The sequence below is a fragment of the Cibotium barometz genome, chromosome 3, assembly GCF_041138505.1.
Source record: "Cibotium barometz isolate CiBa-2024 chromosome 3, ASM4113850v1, whole genome shotgun sequence".
Taxonomy (NCBI): domain Eukaryota; kingdom Viridiplantae; phylum Streptophyta; class Polypodiopsida; order Cyatheales; family Cibotiaceae; genus Cibotium; species Cibotium barometz.
This window is the reverse complement of record NC_141048.1, coordinates 60,095,230-60,117,288: the sequence shown is the minus strand read 5'-3', so window position 1 is coordinate 60,117,288 and position 22,059 is coordinate 60,095,230. Positions and strand designations below refer to the sequence as shown.

The following is a 22,059-nucleotide window of genomic DNA, read 5'->3' as shown; positions in this document are numbered from 1 at the left end:
TATGATTCGATGCACCAGAATCGACTTACCACTCTTCTCCTGATGATGACTATACAGTGCTTGCCCATAACATGCTCCATAGCAAGTAAATCACCAACACGAGACTGATCATTTGCGGCATAATTACCCTGAGATATCTTGCGCCATTGAATATCTGCTTGCTTCTTGTGACATTCATAAGCATAATGTCCAGCAATGCCATAATAATTACATGAGCCAGGCTTCTAGCCTGCTCATGAACACCATGGCCTCGAGCACTCCCCCTACCTCTGGCATATCTTCCACGAAAGAACTCACGATGGGACTAATTTTGCTGCTGATTTTTAGCACCGGTTGTTGCCAATTTCCACGGCCTAGACCTCGTCCACGGCCTCTTCCACGATTATTGCTCGTGGCCATGGTGATGGTGGACATATAGTGAATCACCTGGTGGGTCTTCTTGATCCATGCTCTCATCATCATTGGATTAGTGAGACTGAGCATGTGGGCCTAACTTTCATGCCATCAACTATATCCCACAACTCTTTGCCGATGAGATAATTCTTTATGCGAAATTTCCACGCCGGGTAATTGTGCTTGCTCAATTTCTCTTCAGTGATAGTGGACACATTCAATTTCTCTCTAGTGATAGCAGACACATTCAATGAAGATTCACTTACCATGTCTCAAAGCACAATATCTGTACCCAAATAAGCAAAGTCTCCCCTCGAAAAATCAATGCAAACGTTGCTCAAAATCAACATACAAAAGATGCCCAAAGATCTCAAATAATCTACACAAATCCTCTATGCATTCAATGTATCATCAACATTTTTAATGGTGTCTGTGGATTTTCCAACACAAGAAAGAGATGCACTTTCCAAAGAGGACAATCACTGCTCAAGCTGCCCAACAAGGCATAAAATGTATAAACTACTTGTTTTTGACTAAGCTACAATCCTGCAAATCGACATCCAAATCTACGTTTTCTTGCTTTTCACTGCCTCTTAAGCATCCAAGGCATCACCTGCATGTCAATCCAGTGCTCTAGTGCCTCCTCAGAAGGCATATACCAAATGCATTCCAAGCATTCAATGATGTGAACAATGCACAATGCCTCTAGTTTTGTCAAGTGAAGTAACATCCACTTCCTCTTTTAGTCACGCTGCCAAAACGGGACATCCTCTTTCTTGCATAGAAATGGATGAGAGTGGTTTGTGGCATGAAGTAGATTTTTCCAGGGCCTCAAATATGCTGTCAGATTTGAAATTGGGCAAGTAATTGATTCAATTGAAGATAGCTCCTTCCACGAATATGAGGTTGTTCTTCCACAAAGGGCTTCCTTCTCGCCTCCTCCTTCGCTACTAGGAAGATCCGTGCGATGTATTCCTTGAAGCTGATCACACTGACTGAGCATGAAGAAAACCTATTTTTTGTCAGAACTCACACACCCACTTAGCCCCTAATGGGCTCTGATACCATGTCAAGATTTGTGACATGTACCATGTATGCATACACACCGACACAACAATGGAGAGGAATAGAGCTTCTTGAGATTTTATTTGATTATTCTTTGTGTGCTAGAACTAACTCTCTTACTTTATTACTACTAAAAATGACTAAGTGTGCCCCGCTTATGGCGGCACTAGCCCACACACACCACATTTGATGTGTAGCGGGGTAGCGATGTGCTACATATCTTGCCTATTCATCACTCTCACATGATCCGCCTATTCGTGCTGACCTGGCGGATCAAGTCTGGCATTCTGAGTGCCATCTATCTCAACATAAATGACTTGGTAAGTAGGCCTTGACCTCATGTCATTGTCATTTACAAAATTGTCCTTTGATAGCTTGTTCTCTTCATGTCCATTAGATGACTAGGAAAGGCTTTCGGTGACCCCTTTCCCAATAGAGAGAAGAGGGGGCTTGTGGCTCTAAGGACAGGCCAAGAGGCTTCCCCCTACTCTTTGTATGTCTTTTTAGGTGGCGTTAAATAAGGAAGAAGCACTTTCCCATAGCTCAGAGACTTCCTCCTTGAGCATACATTAGCATGACAAAGGTACGTGTACTACTAAGGCAAACATCGACGACGAGTATAATGAAGGGAGATGGGAATTGAACTTGCAAAGTTGCAACTTGCAAGCTTGTTGAGGTGTAGGGGAAAAGAAAACTCTAACTAGTGGTTGGTAAGTACTTTTTTTTTCTAACAAGCCCAGTGGTTAGCAAGTACCTTTCCCCCCCCCCCCTAACAAGCCCTTTTCAAGTTTTTTAAAGAGAAAGTAGCTTCCCCCCCCCCCCCCCCCTAACAAGCCTAGTGGTTAGCAAGTACCTTCCCCCCCCCCCTAACAAGCCCTTTTCAAGTTTTTTAAAGAGAAAGTAGCTTTCCCCCCCTCTAACAAGCCCCATTTTAAGTGTTTATTTGGTAAGTACCTTTTTAAAATGTTTTAATAAGCCCTTTTAGGGTAAGTATCTTTTTTTCCCCCCCTCTAAACAAGCCCCATTTTAAGGGTTTATTTGGTAAGTGCGTTTTTTAAATTTTCTAACAAGCCCTTTTAGGGTTTCTCTTTCTAACCCCCCCTCTCTCTAACTCTCTCTATCCCCCCTCTCTTCAACTCTCTCTTTCTCTCTCTAATACTCTCTCTCTCTCTCTCTCTCTCTCTCTCTCTCTCTCTCTCTCTCTCTCCCTAACTCTCTTTCTTTCTCTTTCTAACTCCCTCTCTCTCTAACCCTCTAATACTCTCTAGCTCTCTATCCCCCCTCTCTCTCTAACTCTCACTCTCTCTCTAACTCCCTTTAACTCTCTCTCTCTCTCTCTCTCTCTCTCTCTCTCTCTCTGACACTCATTGTTTCTCTCTAACTCTCTCTTTAACTCACTCTCTATTCCTCTCTCTAGTACATATTCTCTCTCCAACTCAATTTGGAGACAAAGGTAGCGACACACACACACACACACACGTACATGCACGTACATGCACGCACGCACGCACGCACACACATGCACACACATGCATCAAGCAAGTAGAGACAGAGAGAAGCATATAACTCAAAATAGATTGATGAGAATGAGTGAAGTACAAGTGAAGTGACATGATAAGGTCATCATTAACACACACTCATAAGCGTATACACACGCTCAGGGAAAAAAACCTCCTAAGGAGGGAAAAAGTACCCCAACCCATTATTAGCCTACGTCCACACATCACTACCATATACGTGGCTACAAATCCAAGCTTTGAGTAGGCAAAGATGGATCTAAGTGTAATGGAATCTCGTAGCAACCATCAAGGTAACAATTTAATCTCCCCAAAAAATTACCTCTTTAGGTTTAATAGCCTTTTCTTGTATTCCTCATGTTGGTTTTTGCCATGCGCTCTTACAGGTCATAAACAAGACAAGAAGCATGGCTGGGTAGGGTTCATAGATTTATAACAATTTATACATGTTTCTGAGCATTGAATGGCCCACACAAATCTAACTCCCTAGCCTGTTAAGCTATATATGGAGATGGTTCAAATAGGTGCAAACTTCAAGCTCTTTTGGTATCTTAATTGAGAACTCATTTTGCCTATGGCTCCATAACAAGACCCAAAGAGCAAGTTCTTAGATCAGAGAAAGCAAAATGTATGGAGAACTATCACACTATTGAGCATCATACTTAAGGGGAAAAGCAACACAATCCCCCACAACTATGCTCAAGCCTTGATGTATGTTAATGAATCACCCATTGCAAGCTTGTCTCTGAATTGGTGAATATTTTATTGTTACTTTCTTTGAGATTAGGGTAAATTTTTACATTATAATGATTTGTGTGGTATTGAATTTATGGGAGCTTGAGGATTATCATTATTATTATTTTGAGCATTGTCATGGGTTTAGTTCTTTGGAAAATGATAAATATTTAAACACAAATGGCTATCACAAGGGCTTGGAGAAGGGGTCACATAAACAAGTGGATGCTTAAGGCAAGGTAGAGATATGTGCGGTATTGAATTTATGGGAGCGTGAGGAATTTTTTAGCATTCTCATGTGTTTAGTTCTTTGGTAAATGGTAGAGGTATGTGGTACTGAATTTATGGGGTCTTGATGACTTTTTTGGAGCATTGTCATGTGTTTAGTTCTTTGGTAGATGATATAGATCTAAACATGAAATGGCTATCACAAGGGTAGGGAGAGGGGGTCACATAAACAAATGGATGCTCAAGACAAGGTAGAGGAGGAGAGGTAAGTGTGAAAGGGTCATCTTTCTATAATAATTTATTATAGTATTATTGTCCAAAAAGATGTGATACATAGGAGTGAGGCAAAAAATAGGTAGCTAAAGTTTGTGACTCGAGGGAGGCTTGTAAAATTTACTCACAATAGATATTTCAAGGAGAATCTAATTACATAAATCAAACTCATAAATCTATAGTACTATGTTCCTTGGGTCTTGTAAATTTTGGAGAGGAAGTGTGCAAAATCTCCACACACATGAGAGTGTAAATATATATATATATTTACATATACACACATATATTAAATATATATTTACAAGCACATGTGCCAACTCTCCATCCACATGAAAGTGTATGTGTGTGTGTGTGTGTGTGTGTGTACATAAATCAAACTCATAAATCTATAGTACTATGTTCCTTGGGTCTTGTAAATTTTGGAGAGGAAGTGTGCAAAATCTCCACACACATGAGAGTGTAAATATATATATATATTTACATATACACACATATATTAAATATATATTTACAAGCACATGTGCCAACTCTCCATCCACATGAAAGTGTGTGTGTGTGTGTGTGTGTGTGTGTGTGTGTGTGTATCTATTTGCCAAAAATTAAGGAGAAAAGGGATAGAAGTGGATTATTATGGCCAAAGGCTATTGTGAGCTCTCAAGCCTGATACATATATGTATATATATACATACATATATGTATATATATATACAGATATTTATACATATATACATACATACATATATATATATATATATCATACATCTATACACACACACACACACACACACACACACACACACACACACACATATATATATATACATACACACATATATACACACATATATACATATATATATACATATATACATATATATATACATATATGTATGTATGTATGTATACATACACACACACACACACACACACACACACACACACACAAATATACATATAAAAACATATATTAATCATATGTTCATATGCAAATGTGCCAACTCTCCATCCACATGAAAGTGTATGTACACATATACATGATATATTAATTGTGTGTTTACAAAGAAAATGTGTATGCACTTTTGTTACTCTTTAAATATTACAAAGCTCTAAAAGGAATTTAATGTACGGAAATAACACTAGCACATTATAAAGTTTGAGATTACACACAACTGAATTCGATGATTGTACATTTCTAGTTATTTTAATTTAATAAATTGACATGAAGAAAAGAATTGGAACTGCAAGGCTTGGAAGAGTGTGTAGGCATATGAATTGTTCATATGTTGTTGTACATACCGATGTAATTTTATTGATGGGTTGACCTTTATTCTTCCATAACGTAGTGAGTGGCTTTATGCTTGCAAGCTAATCTATGCATTGCTTCAATGTTCTCATACTTATGTGTCTTCTGAACTAGCTTCCACTGTATAGGCTTAGATATTAAAAAACCCGCTCTACCTCTACTCCCAATACTGTCATGGAGATTTTTTATCCAAGATTTTTTCTCTAAAGATAATCATCATGTGTGGACAACTCTTGATATCATGTCTCTTGTCCTCAATCTGTCACCTTAAAGCAATTCTCTTAATAGGTATTATACAGTCCTCTCTCTCACACACATATGGTAGCTACACAAGCATAAGGATAGACTAGAGAAGCAAGAGCAAGACCCAATTTTACAATGTGAGAGTGTGTTTGAATTATGAGAAAAATTGAATTATATTATACAAAGCCTTATGTGTTTACACCACATAAAGTGTGGTTGGTCGAGTGCCTATGGGGGCTCATAAGTGGCCTATTGCTTATACATTGCTATATAGGATACATCTATGAAGTACATCATTAGGAAATGCATCTCCTCTCTCTCACACCTATGGTAGCTACACAAGCATAAGGATAGAGTAGAGAAGCAAGAGTAAGACACAATTTTACACGGGACAGTGTTTGAATTATGAGAAAAGTTGACTTATATCATACAAAGCCTTATGTGTTCACACATAAAGTATGGTTGGTCGAGTGTCTATGGTGGCTCATAAGTGGCCTATTGCTTTTACAATGCTATATTCATATAATATATCTATGAAGTATATTATTAGGAAATTCATCTCCTCTCTTTCACACCTATGGTAGCTACACAAGCATAAGAATAGAGTAGAGAAGAAAGAGTAAGACATAATTTATAACAAGAGATTGTGTTTACATTATGAGAAAAGTTGACTTATATACAAGGTCTTATACATTTACACACACTTAAAGTGTGTGGTCGAGCACCTATGAGAAAGGTTGACTTATAAGGCCTTATGCATTAACACACTTGAATTGTACAATGTCAAGCACATATGGCTCATATGTGGCTTATTGCTTATACGATAATCTCATATAATACATCTATGAAGTACATCATTAGGGAATTTATCATAGCTTACTTCCACATAATTTTAGGGTAAGAATTGCCATAACTCTTTCATTGGACCATTACATGCATCCATCCAAGTTATAGATATAGACAATGTTGTTGATTCATAGCTTGGATCATACATCCTTTTGGTGTGCTTATCGTTTTTCTTTAGTGTAAAGAATATTAGTGGGCAACATTTGTTTAACCCTAAGAAAGGTTCAATATACCCTCTTCTAAATGCCGATTGTGTCCTCACATGATTGAGCGGAAGACTTTTTTGTGGGCATAATAGAGAAGTTGTGTTGTGATTGGTCAAAGACTGGGGGTGAATTCTCAATGTTCATGGCTCCTTTAGAAGGAAAGGGGAAGGGAGGTTAGTAAATGAGAAAATTAAGAATAGGCAGAATAACTAAACTAGGTGGAAAACCTCTGCAAGTGATTGCATTTTTCTTAATTTTTGTGAGCTCACTTAATTTTAGACAAGCATAAGCAAGGTTGCAATGAGGCTAACAATAATCCAAGGCTTGTAGGCAATGGAGGAGAAGAGATGGGGGGCAATCATAAAAATGAGAATGTGAATCTCGGTTCCTAATTTTGATACATCGAAGCAACACTTGAGTAATTTATGAGATTAACTTCTTATTGCATGTTTTCCTTACTGCAAGACTGTTGTCAAATGAGGAGGTGTATTCCATTATTCTTCTTCCTTCTTCTTCCCATGTATTTTATCTATTAAGTGCATTTAAGTGCTCTTTTAAGTAGTAGATGTAAAGTAAAGTGCATAAAAGTGAGTCATTCAAATTGTTGCTATAGCCATAACTATAGGAGAGGCATGGAAGAAATAAGTCGACTTGTGAGGCTAATAAAAAAAACTTCCACATCTTCTTGTGAGAGCAACATTGGCTCATTACATAAAGAGATTATTATTGAGGAGGTCCTATTTCTATCGAGGATGGGGTTGCCAAATATAATATAACTTAGTGGTATCATTAAGAATAGCCTATTGTGCTCACACATTTCAAAGGAATCCAAAGCGATGGGTCATCATACCATGGACAAGGCTACAATAACAGTTATAGAAGCTAGCCAGTTGAAAGAAGAATGACAAGCTAAATAGCTCACCCATTGTTAAGATTGCCTACTACTAGGTAATTGATCATTTAGGAGCTTGGTAGATTGTTGATGATCCCATGTAGAACTTGGTTATTGTCATCTCCTATGATGGACCTTGGTTATTGTCATCTCCTATGATGGGCTCATTGCTAGTTGTGTCTCTTAGGTCCAAATCATTTTGTTCAAGACCTTTACAATTTATATGCAAACTTAGCATAGCTCACAGATTTGGTTATGTTTAAATATAAATTTTATAGTGGCCGTCTCTTTCTTTGTGAAGCCGTCTGTTTCTTTATGTCCAAGTTTTCTAGTCGAAGAAGAAGAAGGTTCCATGGATTCTGTGTTGCATGTCCGATGGTTCTCTTGTTCCCTTTCTTCGTGCTACTTTTCTAATTTGTTTTGCCTTGCCTTGCTTTGCTAGCATCATAGGTTGCCCTCTGTGGTTGTTAATGTCTAAACATAAGAAACGCTTTTCATAGATGCAACTAATGTTTCTGGTTGTCTGTCATCCCTACTAGTATATACTTCACCCTTTTGACATAACTGTGACCAAGGTGGATTGTTCAGCCACCCAAAGAAACACATAATGTTACATGTAGAGGCCTAAACTCGTTTGATCGAGCATATGTTTATATGGACGATTATGTTATAACTCATTTTAGTGTTATTTAGATAAATTATTTGATACATGTATTCAGACAAATTATTTGATATGTATTAATTAAATGCCACTACAAATTATTTGATATGCATTAATTAAATGCCATTCACGTGGCATTTAATTAATACAACCTTAGAAGATGAGCCCCCCCAACCCCCCCTCTTATCCTTCTCTCTCTCCCTCCCTCTACTCGATGAGTGAGCCCTTTGAGGCTTTTTATAGAGAATTGTGGATCTTAAATACAAAGGATATGGGTGAATGCATGCAAATAAAAAGCATATGGGTGAATGTATGCAAATAGAATGATGACTTCTCTATTGCTTACTGTTAAAATTGCTTATAGACAAGCAGCTAGTGTTGACACTTAGCTGACACCACGACCTAAAAATAGTTCGTGACACTCTACTCCTAGAACAAGTATATACATGAAGGAAAAAGACTTCCCCTACTTCACAAAAAACTTGTGGAAAGTCAAGTACCGTGTTTTACAAAGTAAGCATGAATACAAAAATAATGGTCCAATGCCTTGCAAAAGTTAAAACTAGGTGACGCCATGTTAACTAGAGTGGTTAACACAACCCCCTTCCTAAAGGTGACTAAGTCCTCTCATCGCCACTTGGAAGTGTTGAAGATGAATCAGCCCACCCGTTTAGTGTGTGAATCTCTTCTAGAATCCCCTGTCATTGAACATAATAACTTGATGCCCATGAAAGCATTTGATGTGCTCATAGTACGACCACTACTCTCTCAAAATTAGGACCCTCGTTGAGGTTGAAGACAAGGCATTCCTTTTCTTATTGAGATCATGTCCATCTAGTAGCTCTTCTCGATCACTTAGATTGGCTCAATTGAGGCATTGCCCATTTTCGAGTATTTGCAAGGCCTTTTTCCCCAAATCTAAGCTTGTTTCTTCCCAAGACTCATTCCTTGCTCGAGTTCATCTCAATGCAGGCTTGTCTTTTAGTTGTTAAGCACTAAGTTTCCTCACAAAGTGAGCAAGGTTGATTAAATGGACCATGGATTCAGACTTGAACTTGATGGATTGGTCACGTAGTACACGGTGTGAATTCCTAGGTATGCATTAGATTTGATGAAGTCCACATACAAACATAATGACGAGGCCATGTTAACTAGAGTGTTTTTAACACAATCCCCTTCCTAAATGTGACTATGTCCTCGTTTTAACACAACTCGTGACTATGTCGTCGTGCAACCACTTGGATGTGTTGTGGAGAGGATGTCAATGTCATGGTAGAAGCAAATAAAAGGCCAATGGCCTGCTCGTCTCGTGACCAAGAAATCTCTTCCAAAATTTGATATCTTGATAAATTGATGCCCATGGAAGTATTTGATTCCCTCATAGTATAACCACTACTATCTAAAATTAGGACCATCATTAAGGTCAAAGACAAGGCTTGCCTTCTTGGCCCATGCTTCTTTGGGCACTATCTTGAGCATAAGTACTCTGAGCTGAGACGATATGCATGTTACTACTATGGCAGGATCCAAAGCCCTATGTACTAGAGGTCAATGAAGTTTTTTGAGCCGCATTAATTGGTGGCAACTCTTCAAATTAAGGGTACCTATAGGAAGCATTGACCTTCTTGCAATGGATTGGCATGTCCATTGGGTCAATAACTTCCCTTGGTGTGCCTAGATCTCCCAATGCTTGGGACCCTTGAGGTATAGTTTCCACTGTTCCAATTGCAAGCCATGTGGCGCATCCAAATATTCGCATATATATATTTAATTGTCCAACCGATTTGATGGATCATGTGTTCAAACTTGAACCCCATTGATTTGTGTCACACAGTGCGATGTTTTCCTACCCGTGCACATTGAAATTGATCGTATGACAAATTCACTCTTTGGTAGTACACTATACCTTTAAAATTTGTTTACTTCCCTCATAAGATTCTCTCCTTCAAAAAAATAATTTTTGATTACTCAAGTTTTGGCTCCCTTGATCTCAATTTTTCTTGAGAGGGATATCAATCTTTTATTATTATTATTATCAATTTGCAATAATTTCTTATGGAAACATATGTACTAACCAATAAATAAAATAAACCTAGCTTATTTTCAAGTGACATTTCAAATTCTCTAACACAATCACCTCTTCTCCAGAAAAGATCCCAAAGAGAGGGAGAGATAAGCTGTACCGTGAGTGATTTGCTAGGTTTAAGATGGAATGGACAAGTCATACAAAGGGGATGCATCACATGCCACTTGGATTATCCAATTGGAGTTGATGTTGATTCACAAGCTTTGTTGGCATGAATTTCTATAAGGATAAATGATATATTTGTGTATATAAAATCTTAGGATTGGCCTATGCATGTTCGGTTGAAAGTGGCACAATCCATTATGATTAGCATGATATCTTTTTTCTTGCCTTTATTGCCATGGACAGGCAAAGCTTTGCATCAGATACAACAGCCAACTTGAGTTATGCTATGGAAAAGAACAAGAAATAAGCCAAGGCATACGTGGATTTCTTGGGAACATATTACTACTCCGAAGAGGAGTGGAGAGATAGCCCTATTAGATGTCAGATTACATATGGTCACTATGAGATGGCCTTTATTGCAAGATATATGTGTTTCTCAAAAGCCATGGGTGGTAATGGCTAAGGTCCTCACAGAGGAGGTCGCACTTGTGCATGGTAATACCAAGATTGATGGTACACGGTGGGATATAGTGAATGGTTCCCAATAAGTTCGAGTGGTGGCTTCACCTCTCCTTTCTTATTCAATGATCTCATGGAAGGAGGTGTTGACACATACTAAATGGAAGCCTTCAAATCAATGGTTGTAGTTGAACTCTATGGCACGTGAGGTGTTGGCTACTTCACGACTTCTAGAGTGGCCTAACAAACTTGTCGAGCGGCTGAAATTCAAAAGAATGGCTTGATTGGGACTAATGAGAATTCTGGATGCTTTGTTGCTAGATAGAGACCGCTTATTGTCTTTTCAAAAAAACCATCAATATTTTCGAGTTCCATGTGGATATGTATAGTTATGGGAGAAGGTAAGGACAACACTTACACCGTTTGGTGATATTCCAGTTGGAGGATCAATAACCTTGGTTAGATTGGGCATTTAGAAAGCCTCAAGACATTGTCTAGCGTACAATAAATCAGTGATGTTCCTCAATTGGAGGATCAATAACCTTGGTTAGATTGGGCATTTAGAAAGCTCACGACATTGTCCAATGTACAACCAATCAAGTGAACCATATAATGGTGGAAGATAAGCGCTGGATCACTGAAAAGGCTAAGGCTAATAGAGTATGGAACATCAGGAAGAGTAGGATCTGGTGGAAGGAAGTAATCTTACAGGACTGCTCGTCAAAGATTCCATATCAAAGAAAAGTGTTCCTATGGTTCATGCTAGTTGGTAGGCCTACGATTGAGGCCTACCATTGCAAAAGTGACAGATTGCTTTCGATGATTGTGTTTTGTACTACATGGCTTGGAAACATGCTCGCATCTTTTCATTTTATGTCCGGTGATAAAGAAGGTGTGGGATTTTCTTTCTCGTGTTGTTTATGAAAGTTCCTTTGAAAAGTTATCATCCATGGAAGGAGAATTGTTTGTATTACAAAGGGGATGGCAAAATGGCACTTTGTTGAAGCATATGTAGAGACTGCACCTTATAAATAATTCTAGATCGTGTATTTGTCCCAAAAGCTTTACATTGTGATTTGAGATGCTCACCAAAGCATTTTACATTGTCACCTTTTCCCCTATGTTGGTGGCATCTTCCCCACCTTTCTATATGCATTTGAATCCCCAAACGCAAGATTTTTTGAGTTTTTGTTTTATGATGTATTCCATAGCCAGTGAATTCCCATCATGTGAGCTTGCATGTTTTCCCATTGCTAACCAATCCGGTTAACAGGGCCTCCCCTCGTCCTCACTTTTGTGTTGTTACTTTCATATTTGGAATTACTTCGTAAACACAAACCAAACAATATAAAATGGTCTAACCATGAGCTTAATGTAAAATAGGAGAAGCCTCTTTGACTTCATGTATATAGTAGCTTTAGGTTTGAATAGAGTGCCATGAACTATTTTTAAGTCATGGCTTGCCAAATGTGAACACTAGCCACTTGTATGTAAGCGATTTTAAAATTATGCAATACGTTGTGAGTAATCTTGCTCACATGTTAAGAGATCTAATTATGTACTGAGCAAATAGCAGTATCCACACCATGTACGTTTCTCTGTCAAAGTGCATCTTGGAATTTTCTTCCTCACCTTTTTTTTTTGGGTTGTTGTAGTCCTAGTTCTTTGTGCCGAATCTTGTTCTTTGCAATAAAAGAGCAATCAAGCCTAATTATTGCCTAATCAACAAGCATGGACCGTGGTGCGACCATGTGACCTGTTCAGACATGGTGCCCTTGAACCCCTCCCTTTATCAAATCCATCGTGAGTCTAGCTATTGAAGCTTGAGAGAATGTGTGTGTGTGAGGGGGAGAGTGTGTCACGTATCTTGAGAGGCTACAGCTTGCTTGGATCATGTCGTAGCTCAATTCATTAGGGTCCTAAGAGATCGAATCTACCATGAACTTTTTGCAGACCCATTAACTCGATCGAATCCTTAGTCGATTCTACCTCTTTTGCCTGGAAGTTTATTCCAACTCATTCGACCCTGTGTAATGAATTTTACCATCGGACTTGTCCCCCTGTTGATGCCTCACCTTTCCCTTCATGCGCCATCTGCCTTCATCCGTCTCCAGACAGTGTTCACACCCCCCAGGCCCTTGTGTGCCTTCCTCCTCCTCTACCCTTCCGCATCTTTTGTGTTTTTGTCCTCTTTGCTTTCTTCACCTTCCTAAATTATCAGTCAGCCCCGCCCCTGCCTTAGCCCTTCGTCGCCGAACCCTATCCTCTACTTTGGCAGGTGTCTTTAGATTTCGGGCTATTTTTTTTTTTCTCTTAGGCAAGTGTAGCATCTTTTGGTCATCACGCCTCCATGAGGACTCCAGTTGCTCCATCATCCTCGACCAAGGTTGCTGTCCTTTGCCTTTACGTCTCAGAAGCGGACCTCCAATTCCTTGCTTCGACAATTGTCTCCTCGAAAGCCTCTACCATGGTTTGCAAAATTGTGGGTAGCCACCCGGCGCTGGACAGCTCATGGATCTTTTCATGGATCTTTTGCAGGCAAGAGTTATCGCTTGGAAAGATCACTGATATTCATCCATTGGGGTGTGGATAGTGTCTCCGCTTTCCCATGGCGGTTTGCTTTCTTGGTCTCAAGAGGCAATAACTTCCACTCCTCTCAATGATAGGTGGTTTCCAATGGCAGTTTGCTTTCTTGGTCTCAAGAGGCAATAACTTCCACTCCTCTCAATGATAGGTGGGAGAATGATGGAATCCCCACCCATGCCGCTTTAGTTCTAGATCGGATGATTCCATCTCTTTGTATCTGCATAACCTCTCCTCATGTCATATCGCTTTTTTCCCCTAGGGAGCACTCCTATTCTGCAGACAGTTGAACACTCTAGCCTCCCAGGCCAATGTTTTATTTGTCGGCAGATAGGACACCTTGCTAGAGCTTGTCCTTGTTGTCAGTCCAGGAGGGCACCTCCAAAAGACACTTAAATAGCTGAAAGGAACGAGGTTCCACAGTCCACAACCCACAACCCACAACTTTAAGTTATGAAAATAAGCGGAAAGGAGATTTTTCTGCATAGTTCATGGGGGCTCGCTTCAAGAGGCTCAGTAAAGATCAAATTAACGTTCTATCATGGTTGCAGAAAACAATAGTAGTGTTTAATCTTGTCGATCTGCATTCTTTATGAGGCTGGAATGTCACAAACAGATGTCACATAACCACGTGGGACCTTGAGAAGAAGATTTTCCTTCAAAACCTGACAATTGGAAGGCCTGAAGAGCCTCTACCTCCGTACTTAACGCTGGAAAGCTAGCACCTCTCCCAATGCTGAAAAAAGTTGTTAGCCCTCCAGAAGAAGAGTCTGGAAAGAAGGTTTTGGGAGAAAAAACTACTGTAAAAAAATATTCATACTAATACATCATATATTAAATACAAAGGCCAAGAATATGCATACAAGTTTCATCTGCCTGGTAGAGCTAGTGAAAAGAAATGAATGATGCAATGGTGGGACACACACACACATGCATCCCCAACTCAGCGTCATGAGCTAGCTAGCTAGCTGACTCTTTGGATGTCCATCCTCAACTCCAGGAAGAAAGCTTTGCTTTACATGTATTCTTTCTCTGCCTCCTCTTTTCGTATCCTTTCCTCTTCTTGTCTGTTGAATATTGCATTCAACTGGCGTTCAAGCTATACACAACACAGTAAAAATCACAGTAAGATAAAAAGTAAAAATCACAGTATATTAAGCACAAACTTTGGATCTAAAATATATATGCACAAGTTTTATAAATTATTTCAGCTGATCTTTATATTCAACTTCACACCTGAATATTTCTAAACTTGATGGAAACTAGCTCCTTTGTAAGGCTTGTGACCCTGCACAAGCAAACCCACTTGTGTAACACTTCTAATATTCTCTACACAAAAACAATACTAGTCTTTAAACATGACCTCCTGTAGAATTAAGTGCTAAAACAATCCAACTATTCATACTTGCTTTGCAAATCACGAACTTGCTGGTGCTCAAGGTCTAAATCCAAATCCATTGAGAAACCGATCTGCATGACACATTCTCTCAGTCTATTGCATGTGACTAGATGTATGTGACTCACCTTGGTCGATCTGATGAGAAATAAACATCAGGCCCAATTAACAATTTAGGCACCAAAAACAGGAACATACTGCGTTATGTTCTCCTTCGCCGCTTGATTTGTTGTGGCCTAGGAACGGGGACACTGAGTATGCAAACGAGTAACTGGAATGAATATTTGCGAAATTTAAATATACAAAATGCAAGTTTCCATCACAACAAACAAAGTATCACTCAATAAGGTGTGGAATGCACATACCAAAGCTTGAGTGGTAAGGGGTGCAACAAAGTCTTTCAGTGCATCATTTATACTGTGATTCACTTGGACAAGAAGGGTGAGGAATGAAATGTTATATTAACATCTTCAAAAGGCCAAAGTGACCTATGAGACCAAAGTTACAACCATGTGACATCTGATACACTGTCTGGAAAAGAAAAGAAAGAACTGAAGGTAAGTATCTAGCCCTACAATACATCAGTAGGGAGCATCCGGAAGCAGCAACTAGGGAGAATGGGAAGCTAATGCTACTAGTCAAAATGGGGTACATGAGTACATGGATACATGAATACATGAATATGGGGGAGTACAAAAGTGACAGTGAGTACAACAGTATATGGCTAGAGTGGTAATCATCCTAGGAGCTCTAGCATGGGTCTCTGCCGGATGGCCTGGATATCTGCCATAGTGAGATGCCTGGTCGGAGAGAGAGAGAGTCTACTAAAGACCCAATAGGCCTGTGAGACCAAAGCGATACAATAATGTCCATGGCATATCTCATCGTGGTACAGAAAATAAAATAGACCTAAACAAGACTATCTCGCTGGAGTGATACAAAAATGTCCATGGAAATCTCATCAGGGAATAAAAGGAACATGAAACATGAAACATGAAACATGAAACATGAGATGAGCATCAACCCCCAATACATGGTATACCACTCTCTAGAGTCAAATATATCAAGTATGGGGCTAATGAGTATGGCCAACAGGTCTCCCTCAGCTACATCATGTGGAAAGGTAGCTCGATGGCGGTGGAGCATGTTTGGGCTCTGGAGTTGATGAGTGGATTGTGGCTGTTGTCCAAGGGGCCATGGCTGCCAGGCATGCTGGAGTGCGCATGCCTTGTCTGAGGTAACTCCTCTTGGGCAATGTGGGGTCCGCAATAACCCGAGGTGGGTCCATTGGATCCACTGTGTGGGTGTCCTCTTGGGTCCATATGAAGCTGGTAATGGTTGGCTGGCGAGGGAGGGGGTTGGGTGGTTGGGGCCTAAGCTCTCTCAAGAATGTGTCACTATGTCTGTGGAGCTTGACCAGGAAAATCCCTAGGCAGCACTAGTCCAAGAAGCCAATGATCCTAGAAAGTGGGCCGAACCCCTCTTGGAATAGATAGTGAAACCTACCACGGATCTCATAGTATACTGGGCAACGACATATATAATGCTCCTCTGTCTCAACCTCTGTGTGGCATAATCGGCAGACCCTCTCCTCCTTGGGTCTCTGTATGAGCTCCCTGGTTTTGAAGATGCGCTTAGCTCTCCCTATCTCCACTCTGAGGTGGTGGGATGAACTGGCCAATCGCAATCCGCATGGCATGGGACATGAATCCATCCTCAGTGAGCCTGAGGAAGTGATCTTTGTAGAAGTGCATCTTCGGTGGAAGCTCTGAAGGTGTGATCCATGTGTAGTGGGTGTAAAGGCTGAGAAGATCTAACCGGAAAACCTGGTTGGTGTACTCATGAGAGAGCTAGAGATAAGGGGAGTCCAAATTGTACTGAAGGGGTGTGAACCGGTCCATGTGGAGCCCATATCTTGAGAGCCAAGTGGAAACCTGGGCATACCATACTCTAGGGTGGCCCTCGAGTGCTAGCTGTTTCGAGGACTCCAGGGAAGGGTACCTGTGGGGATACATCTCACTGATGATGGAGGCATGTGACTGTTTGTTGGAAGAGTGCATCCACTACCATCGGGGCTGCAACAAACTCTGTGCCTGGGTAATCTCTTGTGGGACTCATGGTTTGCTGTGGATCAAACAGGAGAACATCATGACCGGGGCCTCTCGACTTGCTGCCAATCCTCATCAAATAAATCTAGCCCCCAAAAAGCTGCTCCATACATCAAGGCTGGTGTGACGAGTGTCAAAAAACCAACCCTTGATCCTGGGCTCTGTGAAATGTGCCTGGAAGCACTCCCGCTCAAGTAAGCTCAAGTTTGCATATCCCCGTGTCACTATAGCATATGACCATAGTGAAGCGTCGGCTGCTGAAAGTGACAACAAGGTACCCATAGGATGACACAAATCTACACAGGATCCCCTCTATATGCGAAGCTCGATCTGGATGTGAAGGGGTGGGAGGTATTGAAGACCAGTACCTTGGTTTTACCAAGGTTAACAATGAGTGCAAAAATTCTATAAGACATCCAAATGTCTCTGAAGCCCCTCCGCTGCATCTGAAAGGAAGACGATGTCATTTGCAAAGAGTAGTAGCGGGATCAGTATGCCTTCCAATGTGGAACCAGCCCTGCCTAATCTGTCAATGAAGCTCGAGATCTCATCGATGTAGAGGCCAAAAGAGTGGGTCATAGAGGGCATCCCTGTTTCACCCCAATAGTGCATACCACTTGCTCATGAGGACTTGGGAATCATACCACTCGGTCTTAATGGATCTTGAACGACGTGGCAGCAGGATCGCCAGTTAACTGCCAAGATTCCTAATTCCTTGATTTGAGATCTCTAGACCTGCACTTGAGTTAAGAAGATTTGGACACTACCTCCTTTCACCCTCATGCAGCTGCTGCAACCTCGGAGCTCAGCTTTCTTCAAAGACATGCTGGAGGCTTTCCAAGAGCAAGAGAGGAGACCGCCTCAGCCTTGCCTCCCTTCAACACTTACAAAGCAGAACCTGGATAGCACATGGGTAAGTGCGCACATGGAGGTTTCTTGCACTACTCTAGAGGCGATAAGACCCAAAAAGGAAAAGTAGCACGTCCTCATGGAATCTAGACCTAGATTTGGGACAACGTGACTGGAGATTTATTTGCCACATTTTGACCTCACCACTGCAGGGTGGGGTGCTAGAGTCAAGCCCCCCAACCCTCCAAGGATCACATTGTAGCCTTGCATTTCTACCATCAACTCCCTACGGTGGTTCCACCATTGTCGCGTCGTGATGAAGTGTGCCAGAGTGTCTCATGCCACATGAAGGTCGTTATGTGGCTGGCCCTATACAGTTTCTTGGATACTCACTTCAGTGACCAAGAAATTGAGCGGATGCTTCATGCCCTTTCTCATTGGAAGTGCCCGGGCTTTTGATCTGCCTTTTTCACCGGCATTGGAATCTCATGAACATTGGGCTTCAGGCGACCTTCAATGAGGTCATGGCGATAGGCTCTTTTAGCGAGTGATTAGGAGAGGCCTCATGTGATGGCCTTGTGGTTTGCCAATGGCACCCAATCACCCTTGGCACCACCTATTAAATCCTTTGCAAAGCAATTAGCCACACCTCCCCAACCTCATCCACAGCACACAGTTGGCTTTTGTCGAGGATAGGAGCATCCTGAATAATGTCTTCTCCTTTTTAGAAGCCACAAAAGTCGATTTGGCAGCTCTTCTTATCGATTTTGAAAAGTCGTATAACAAAGTTGACTAGTCCTTGGAGGACACCAATAGGCTTCTTGGCACCATGGACCTAGACTCTACTTGTCTTTTGTACACAACCTAGTTCTCATTAGGGGGCGAGGGGTGAGCAATTCCCCATACACCACTCGGTGTACGAGGGTAGAACACTAAAGCTGTCACCATTTGGTCCATCTCCATTTCTGGAAGCACTTCTATGGGACTGTCACTCCATAGAACGGCCAAATTTGTGCCATGTTCACATGGGGCTAGGCCAGTGTCCCATGTGAAAGGGTCAGTCTTTTGGTGTCACATGGACGGGAGCCAGATTAGTGCCACCCGTGTGTGATCAGTGCTGTGTCACATGGACGGGAACTAGTTTCATGCCACCCATGTGTGACCTGCGTCGTGTTGTATGGACGGGAGCCTATTGGTGCCACCCGTGTATGGCCAGGATGACGTCTTACCTATGGGACTGTCCCTTCATAGAAAGACGAGGATATATCTTTGTATTTTTGTCGCGCCAGTTTTGTGCCCGACAGGATATTCTTGTACAAGTTTCATGAAAGGGAGATTTCGTCCATTATATGTGCACATGCATTTGTGCCTGCATGCATAAATTTGTTTTTGCATGACTTGTTTGCGTGTATTTGCTTGTTATGCCGTGCCAGTACACTGGACGGGGACGACCCCAATTTACCGTGGAGTGCTATTTGCTGACTCGGTGGTGTGGCATGTGAACAGGTGGTAAGTATTTTCAATTTGGACCTTTTAAAAGGTAAAATCTATAAGCTATGGTAAACCTTAATATTTATAAGGTATTGTGTTCACACCCATTTTAAATAGGGGCTAGACATTTGCTTATGAGGGTGCCCAAAGTATTAAGTTGATTTAAGGTTTTATAACCTTTATAAAAAAAAAAGAAGCTTTGCATGGAACCTTTTTGGAAAATTACCCGTGTGTGAGGTTGGTGGTTTTTCTCTCTCTCCTTCATGCTTGGTACTGGCCGGCTGTACCCGCCTCCTAGCTGCTGCTGTAACCGCCTAAGGCTGCTGCTGTACCTGCCCCCTACCTGTCCGTACTGTACTCCCTTTGCAATCTTGCTGTACCCGCCCACCTGTATGTGTTGTACCTGCTCTACAATCGTGTTGTACCAACCACACAGCTCTACTGTACTCACCTACAGCAGCTGAGATGTACTTGCCTACAACTGTTGAGTTGTACCTGCCTTACTACTGCTGAATTGCACCTGCCTGCAAATATGGTACCAAATATGGTACTTGCCTACAGCTCCATGTCACATGTGAATGCTGCTGCTTGATCCCGTCTACTGTACATGATGGCTGCCCCACTTGGACCGGCTGGCTGCCCTGTTTACATCTGCTGATTGCACCCATTTGGAGTACAACAAAAAGGGAAATGATCCTCTTTGCTGCTGAGATTTGAATTAAAACCTATGCCAGGTATTTGTTTCTATATTTTATTTCAAATTCAAATAACAATTAAAGTTAAATGTTGTTATTTCAAGCTTTGTGTAGGTAAGTTTCATCTCCAGCTGCATATACCTTAGAAGGCCATTGGATAGTGGTTTTTCCCATGATTGCCCTGACCACGCTCTCACCTATAGAGGAGCCAATGAAGGTCATGTGGGTATGAGGAAAAACCAGGTACAAAGCTTATCTAGGAGAACCGGGATACGTTCCCTCCGCCGTGTATCACCGTTGCTTGCGTTAGTACGAGCGTGCTTGTTTGTGCATGGTCCCGGAAGACCAGTGAAAGGCAAGTGTACACCCAGTGAAGGTGGGAATGAGCCTGTGATTTGAGGCTATTCCGACCAACACCTCATCGACTTGAACCAGTTTTATTTGGTTGTTTTCACTCCCTGGTGGAGAAATCTGGCCTATCAGGCCTGTGACACTTGTACAAATACAAATACTCCAAGAAATACAAAAAGTATTGAGGGGAGGGGGGGGAGTAACCCTTTCCAGCCCTAGTGCTAGTGTCATTTGTATTTTCAGTATTTCTAGTATTTGTGTTGCTAATGTTGTTTCCATTGTTAAATATCAGTTAGAATTGAGTGTTCTAAATGTGTATATTGTCTTCCAATCTGTAGGCCTCCTGTAGGGAGCGGTCACATTGGTATCAGAGCCCGGTCGTCTCTATTTCTCAAGAGGAGACACGGAGTTTTGAGATCGGAAGCAAGTACGAACACTTGGCCACGACAACCCATTGGAAGTGCCGAATTCGAGGGGCCAATCAAGTGCTTCACGGGATTCCGATGCATTGCATGGAAGGCATAAGCCTCTTGAGAGAGTCTATGACAGTGCAATCATGGGACAGCCATCACGTGGTAAAGAACCCATGCATGAGGAAGAGCCCAATGCATTGAGGGCTAAGTTGGAGCACATGAAGAGGCTCTTGCAGGTAAAAGAGCAAGAGCTGAAATTCTTGCATGAGGACCCCCATGTTCAAAGTGACATAGAAATCAAGAAAGCTGATGCTATGGTGGACATGACTTTTGAGTTTATGGCTCGAGAAGTGGGCAAGAAGCCAAGGGAGTTGGCACTCTCTTATCTTATCCGAAAGGGTGACCTTAAAGAGGGAGAGGATGGACAGCTTATGTTCAAGAATCCACCCCGTTTGTAGCATGGAGACCTAGCCTCTCAAAGGTTGAGATCATATTTGCATAAAGAAGAAGTATCGGTCACCTCTCGCCATGCATCCAGTCCTCATGGCACATGAGAAAACAGATTCATGCATGCTGAAGGCCATTTGGATTCCAAGTATGTACATTATGGGGACAGTGGTCAGCATGCAAGCCAAAAGACCTTGCCTATTGAGTTGTCTTGTGGCGAGACGAGACATCTTTCAGCGAGGTCACATGCAGTGGGGCCACAAGAACCAAAGACCCATGTCACTTTGGCTAGTGAAACACCTAAGATTGCCCATGAAGCTCATGCAGAGAGAGCTTCCCCGTTGGACAAGGACAAGAGAAAGAGGCAAGAACTTGAGTCTCATGCCAAAAAGCTCAAGGAGTTCAAGGCAAGGGATAAGTCAGTGAAGTTTGATGCCTAACATGGGGAGTTTGATGCTTCTAAGGTGCTTGCTTTTGTGGCTCAGTTTGATATTGCATTTTGTGAAGAGGACTTCATTGAGAAGTCCAAGATCCGTCATGCAAGCATGTTTTTGAAGGGGACAGCTGCCCGTTGGTGGATCATTGAAAAGACCACCAAAGACCCCATTTGCACTTGGAAAGAGTTTAAGGATAGATTTTATGCCCAATTCTTGCCACCAAACGCAGAGTATACACTCACCTTAAAGTGGGATAGACTTGATCAAAAGGATAATG

General features: G+C 41.5%; 1 protein-coding gene across 8 annotated transcripts in view; it reads right to left on the bottom strand.

The window, feature by feature from the left end:
• Positions 1 to 14,102: 14,102 nt before the first annotated feature.
• Positions 14,103 to 22,059, bottom strand: part of LOC147640337 (serine/threonine-protein kinase BLUS1-like) — an 84,684-nt gene continuing 76,727 nt past the window's right edge. For all 8 annotated transcript variants that reach the window (XR_015262826.1, XR_015262829.1, XR_015262825.1 and 5 more), the window contains 4 exons: positions 15,190 to 15,242; positions 15,001 to 15,065; positions 14,832 to 14,883; positions 14,103 to 14,694 (listed from right to left, as the gene is read on the bottom strand). Coding sequence is in view for 3 of the 8 variants with exons in the window: in XM_086779405.1 (XP_086635531.1) it covers positions 14,611 to 14,694; positions 14,832 to 14,883; positions 15,001 to 15,065; positions 15,190 to 15,242 (254 nt within the window). In the remaining 5 variants the exon portion in view is untranslated. The remainder of the gene's footprint in view (positions 14,695 to 14,831; positions 14,884 to 15,000; positions 15,066 to 15,189; positions 15,243 to 22,059) is intronic.